Source organism: Atta colombica, unplaced genomic scaffold (genome assembly GCF_001594045.1).
Source record: "Atta colombica isolate Treedump-2 unplaced genomic scaffold, Acol1.0 scaffold261, whole genome shotgun sequence".
NCBI classification, from domain to species: Eukaryota; Metazoa; Arthropoda; class Insecta; order Hymenoptera; family Formicidae; genus Atta; species Atta colombica.
Window position 1 is genome coordinate 891,020 of NW_017259361.1, and position 7,169 is coordinate 898,188.

The window sequence follows — 7,169 nt, forward strand, 5'->3', positions numbered from 1 at the left end:
GCGTACATATCAAAGTGAATCTTAATGGATGTTTCAACGTTTTATCATAAGCGGTGAATATTTCATTCTCTCTTATGTGTTACAGTCGATAATTCATCTCCCATGGAAAGATATTGAGACATTCATTAAAATTTACTTTTTGTGTGTGTGTGTGTGTGTGTGTGTGTGTGTGTGTGTGTGTGTAAAATTATATTATATAAGTGACGTGCTAGATTTTTAACCCTAGCTATACATACTTTTTTTTATCTTTGATATACACATTTGAATCCTTCGGATCCCATCCATATTTGTTACCGTAAAAATGGACATATTTCAATTAGTCTTTTTTTCAATCGATACAGAATTGATTAAGGAATAAATCCATAACATGTAAAAATCGATAGAATTAAGGAGTTTCGAGATATAGGTTCAAAGAAAAAAAAAAGTTCAAAAATATGAAAAAATTTCGATTTAACAAATTGGGGTTTCTAAGACCTCTTCAATCCTATTGATCAATCCTATTGCCTGTAACCGAGCGTGGTTACTTCTCTCATATGCCTGTGATGCATATGCTGATTGCACACAGTCATAAGGGACCTACAGTTTAACATCATGCGTATAGCTAGGATTAATTATAATGAATTAGATAATATATTTTTAGCAGGGAATGAAAACACGCATTACTTCCTTTTTGTCATTATTTTGTTATAATAACAATTTATAATATTTGCGAAAATTACTTTTATTCGTTACTAACGAACAAAGTGACGCGTTAAAAATAACGAATTTACTTTTGTCAGTAAATAACGTATAATGACAAGTTATTTTTCAAAGTCCCAGTTTTAGTGCAAACTTAGCATTTAGTTAGTTATCGTTACAGTCATAAAAAATCGCAACATCATTATCAAATCGTTATTATAAAAAATATCGGTAAAAATTACTAGTTTCATTTTCTGATGTTTAGTACGTTAATATAATACACTGCTTGAAGTTTTATCATGTTAGTAAACTACAAAATGCTTAACCTATATTTGATTAATAATATAACTTGATATACAATTATTTGTTGAATAACGATTTTTTGTCTTTTGACTCTTATCGTATGCAAAAAATATTTTATAAAATATACATATATAGATAATAAAGTTCCATTTATACTACTTTCATTAAGTGATTAACTTTTTAGACGCAACATATTTTTTGTACTTCAAAAAAAAATTGCTTTGAAAAATTGTGGAAGGACAAGGCTATGAAACATTTATGTATATATTTTTGAATATATTTTCAATTATATTTTTTTATCATTAAACAGTTTTTTTATTGATTTTTTTAATGCAATTAACTTTCTTTCTTGATGAAAAAATTTTATTAAAAGAAGGTGAATTTTTTAGCAAAAATACTGAAAAAACGCCGAAATTAAAATCTACTACTTTTCCTAATTAACTTGGTTATTCCGATTGAATCTTACTTAAGTACGATTACTTGAGTAATATTAATATGATATTCGAAAATTTTATACAGTTGCAAATATAGTGCAACTATAATATACAGGAATATAATATGTATTAAATTCTTTTATTATATTACATTCGCTGCTGTACGAAAATCTTAAATATTATATTCATATTTATGCGAAATAATTCTATGCCTTTTGATATACTATTTTAATTGTACTTTTAATTTAATTATTTTAAAGATAAATTCAACTTTAGATCTTTATTCTTGCACTGTCTGAACTGATGCACACAAAAGTACATTCTAAATCTCGATTTTGTCAATTCGAGTTATTTTATCCTTGATATTCACCGAATGCTGAACAAAGATAAAAGATACTCGTAATTTGCTCGTAATTGATAGAGTCGAGTTTTGGAATGCATCCTAGTGCAATAAATTAAAGTGAAACAAACGTTATTAGTTTAGCTTTAACTTATTGCAACGTGTGCAGTTTAAACAGACAATAAAGAATAGACCTTCTGATTGCATCTATATTATCATTTCTTAGTAATTTTTACTTTTCAGCTCATGGAGCAAGTCTACAAATTAAAGCCGCTGTTTCATTTGTATCTTTTTGTCGTATGATAGAAGCATTTAAACTGGTATGTGTATTCTTTACATTTTCACTAAAGAATAAAGTATTTCAATGCATAGTGTTTCGTCGCAATAATAAATAGAACACTCTGTATAAAAAATTTCCAGTCTTTATTCACTTATATAACGAAAAAAATCAGCATTAAGTTTCAAATTCTAATAAAAATAATTATATAATATACCTGTTCATTTGCAATATATCAATTATGTAATTAATTATAACATTCACATTTCATGTACATATATGTATATATATTTTTTTTTTTTAATTCATTTTTACTGAATTTTATTAAAAAGAATCCTCGATGGAAAAAATTTATACATCGTACGAATCCATCAAAAGATTACCATCTTTATCTTTTAACCGTTTTCTTCCACTAGAATAACGTGTTTCTTGAGTACCATCCGTATAAACTAGCTTTATAGTACCATCAGGATATTCTCGTCTCTGAAATATTCAAACAAATTACTCGATATTAATTCAAATTTGCACGTTTATACAATTTTATTTCTATAAAAAAAAGTAAAATATGTGAATGGAACAATGTATTTAAAATACAAAATAAAAAGTTGAAACATTCATTCACCTTATGTGTTTTTGTATGAATTTCTTTTTGTCCATTTGGTAAAATTAAAACCTTGTCACCGTTAACAAAAGTTTGCGCTACTGTTCCATCTGGAAATAACACTTCGACAGTACCATCGGTCATACGCTTTTCCACTTGACCACTATATACAAATATAATTTTTATTTATTAACGCATTATTTAGATATATAATAAATTAGATTTATTTAGATATAATAAAACAAAACAACAATTTGGAGCAAGCGAACGTAATAAAATAATAAAATAAACATACTCGGGAAATTCTAAAATCTCTAAGCCATCGGAAGTGGTTGTATGCCACGTTCGAGTTGTGGCATAAAAATATTTTATTCTCTTATTTTTATCAGTTTCACGAACATCTCCATTGTAATAGATCATTTTTGTAACTTCTTGATCGGGAAAGATCTTTTTGACATTACCGTTTGGATACCAATATTCTATGCGTCCATCAGGAAACTGAATTTGTTCTACAGTGTCCATCCTGGTCTTACCAATCTGATTCTGAGAAGCGGAAGGATGCAGTGTAGAACTTAAATTCTTCTCAAGTGACAATGTTCGATCTTTCCTTATTTCTTTTTCTATTTTTATGTCATTTTCAGCTGAATTCTGATTTAATTCACGAGATTTGTTAGTATAATACTCTATATCATTTGCAACATCGGCTGTTGTATGTCTAATGTTTTTGTTTGTAGAACAGGATTTACCATTGCCTTTTGCATTCAGATTATGTATTTGTGTAATTACTGGCTGGGAATCACTCAATACATCCTGGTTTGTATGAAATGTATTTTGATTTTCTATTAAATCCGATGTTGCGTCTTTTAGTAAATTTTCATATAAATATCGCTTTTTTATCGCAATGTTTTCTTCCATGAATTTTTGATTGCATTTAGGCTGTGATTCAATTTCAACTTCTTTATACTTTTCCTTATTTGTAAGTACATCATTCGTTATTTGTTCAAAACCATCATTTACTTTAATTGATTTCGTAATTGATTCATTTCTAGTTTTGTCTTCATTTTTATCATCATTGTCAGGAGTGGAAGTATCTGATGAAGTATTCGATGAATTGTGACCCATCTTCGTTGAAGTCTCATTGGAAGTAACAACAACGCGTTTGTTAATTTGATTGATAGCTTTCGTAATTACTTGCCCTGTGTTCCTCCTAAGATTTCTGATGTTTGTTCTTTTAATATTTTGTAGATTCCCGATTTCTTGTTTCAATTTTGATATTTCTACTCGTAACACACGAAGCTCGCTTTTATACCTTGATTCAGCAGCATTCCATCTGCTTTCTTTGATATTCAATTCATCTCTCATTTGTTCTAATTGTTCTTGCAGATTTTGCGCCTTTTGTCTTTCCATTTTACTTTGCTTTGCCTTCTCCTGAGCATCACGAATTCTATTTTCCATTGCTATCTTCTCACGCGCTATTCTCTTTTTCTCCTCTTGTAATTGATTTTCTACTCTTCTTCTATTTTCCTCAAAATCTTTTTCCTTCTCTGCATATTGTTTACATCGAATTATCTCCTCTTGTTGTAATTTTCGGCGTTGAAACAATAAAGCTGAACTTTCCTTTCGAAATATGTCTATTTCTTTTTCAAGTTCTAATAAACGATGTTTTAAAAGGTCTGTTTCGGAAGTATTCATTTGATTAACACGTTCCTCAGAATAACATTCAACCTCTTTCACATTTGAACATATTTTCGCTATCTCTTCCGTTATTTTTTCCGGCTCGCTTTTCAACACATATTCTTTCCTTTTATGTGTACGTAATTCTCGAGTGTCCGATGATAATGATGATGACGATAATGATGACAAAATAGATCGCTCTTCATCAGATGTTTGAACAATTTCTTCAATTATTGGAGTACATTCATTATCATAGCATGTATCTTTGTTGGACGATTCGTCATTATAATTTAAAGCATTTTCTTTTTCGAGAATATGTATAGTTTTCCTCAAATGATTATATGAATCTTTTTTGTTATATCCTATTATGTCTCGCTGCAAAGACGATTGTCTTGGAGTGTCAATCGTTTTTTTATTGCTGATATGTATGTTCAGAGGGGAAGTATGAATTTGTTCTTCATAATTAAATGGCAATTTCTTTTTTACATTGAATGATTCTAACGTATCAATGGGACAATCATTCCAATTCTGTTGTTCGAGATAATCATTTAAAGAAGAATTACTTGCCATATCAGATACATCGGTTGAATCTATAGTTCTATATTCATTATATTCTGAAAATCTAACATGATGACTGACATCCACTTCACTTTCATATGTTAATTTACATTCATTTTTCGTATCTCTCTCTTCATCACTATTCGACAATACTGTGGTAATAGATGTATCGTGATTTTCTGGATGGTCTGTGTACGCTTCATTACTTTGCAACATTTGATTAGCAGGTATAAAATAGTTCTGTGTCCTTTCTGGGATATTATCAGTATTTACGATATCCCCATAGGGATTGATAATGGCGTTAGTATGAGAATGTTTATGAAACTGCTCAACTTGACACTGTACATCTGATTTTACATTTCCAGCGTGTGCAATTTGTTGAATCATTGGTTCGATTATATCGCTTGTTTCTCCACTTTGCTGTTTTTTACTTGCCACAACGCTGTTCCCACTTGTTTGACTTAATTTATTCTTTATTTTAAATGGTGTAGATTGCTGCAGGAATGCAAGTACTGTACTTGAGGTTGAACAAAAACTAGAATTTTCTGCCTTTTCTTCCAAGAGTTCAAATATTCTTACCTCCTCTAATTCTCTCTCTGCTTTTGAATCACAGTCTGATATATTAGTTTCTGATAAATGTTTTGATCCATTAGAAGTAACGTTACATGTGACTTGGTTAGTAGAAATAATAGATTTATTAAAAATCTTCTTCGGTAATGGAACAGTTTTCAAGCTTAATTGTCGCTTTTCATTTGTAATAGAAATACTATCCAGAATTTTTGGAGATACATGTCTACGTGCAGCAGAACTCTTGCACTTATTACTTCTATCAATATATTGTGTATTAGAAGATAAAGGCGTGTTACACCTTTTCGTAACTGCAATTGGAGGACGTAAATTTGCAGACATTTTAAATCTTGATAGTCCTTGACCTTTCTTTAAAAATGGTTTCTTTGTCTTAATTTTCGTATCTGTGTGCGCTTTTGACACAATTTCTGAGTCTTTCCGTAATTTTTCTTCTAGTATTGTTTGAAAATCTTTTTTCGATGAAGGAAGAGGTATGTCATCAATTGAGATGCAATTATTTGAAACATCATTCAATGAGAGTGGTTTTATACCTTCTATTAATGAATCACTTAATTCTTTTTTCTGTGACAATACACCAGAACTGTAATCTTTCATAGAACTTTTATTTTTATCAGCAACTGTAGAAATGTAATCTGATGAATCATCACTTTGCTCCTGATTATAATCTTTGTATGCTGGAATAGCATTTGCTGATATTCTTTTATCAATTGTTTTTAATATGCTATCTGAATTTTTCATACTGTATTGAAGCTTTGAAGCATTATCAAGCATTGTTTCTTTTACATCCATCTCATTCTCCTGCATAACACATGTGTCCTCTGTATTTTCAATAATATCAAGGTGTGTTGGCAAACCAAGTACTTTGTAAATACGATCTTGTTCGTGACTTAAAACCTCCCTTTGCATTCGTTGTTGCTTCAATAATCTTTCTTGTTGTTCTATTTGCCATTGCTTTAATTTCTGCAAGCGCTCAGCTATAGACGCTTCTACATCCATGATATTTATATCTAAAATAATTAAAACTTGAAAAATTATTTTTTTTTAACTTCTACTAATAATTTTCGATGCGTATAATAAAAATAAAAATAGCTTACTTGAAAAAGTATATAATGCCTTTTTTAAAGCATTGAAAAATGCAATATCAAATGAAGCATATGCAGTTTGATGCACATGTAAATATATTTAAAGCTCAAATAAGACAAACTGCATTTGAGAATCACGAAAACAAATTTGATGTCCAGATACTTTGAAAAAATATAATGAAATATAAAAATAACTTATAAGTGGCATTTATAAATCAGTTTTGCTAAAGTTTGATTTTATATTTAAAATCCTAAGGCTCTGTACACAATGGAAGAAACATCAGAGACAGGATTAAATATTAAATATCAGAAAAATAAAAAAATTAAGAATAAAGATTAAATGCGTACACAGGACTATGCACAAAAGAAAAAAATATTAGAAATAGGAATACGTATTAAAATTTCAATCTATCAGACATTAGTTATATCAAAATAAATGTTCTAATAAATTAAAATCTTAATATTTATTCCTCACATTTTTCTTCCATTGTTGCAGGGCTCTACATACAATGAATACAAATAAGATATAAAATATATAAATGTCTTATCAGCCGTTATGTTTAATCTCTATTTGCAACATTTAATATCTCTAATTATTTCTATTTTTAATATTGCTTCTATTATATGTAGGTTA

General features: G+C 29.0%; 1 protein-coding gene across 1 annotated transcript; it reads right to left on the minus strand.

The window, feature by feature from the left end:
• Window positions 1-2,377: 2,377 nt before the first annotated feature.
• Window positions 2,378-6,613, minus strand: LOC108689267 (centromere protein J). The gene is made up of 4 exons (XM_018195981.1): window positions 6,548-6,613; window positions 2,929-6,460; window positions 2,655-2,796; window positions 2,378-2,515 (listed from the first exon to the last, which is right to left on the minus strand). The coding sequence occupies exons 2-4, from the start codon at window positions 6,447-6,449 to the stop codon at window positions 2,384-2,386; spliced, it is 3,795 nt and encodes a 1,264-aa protein (XP_018051470.1). The 5' UTR covers window positions 6,450-6,460; window positions 6,548-6,613; the 3' UTR covers window positions 2,378-2,383.
• Window positions 6,614-7,169: the final 556 nt, after the last annotated feature.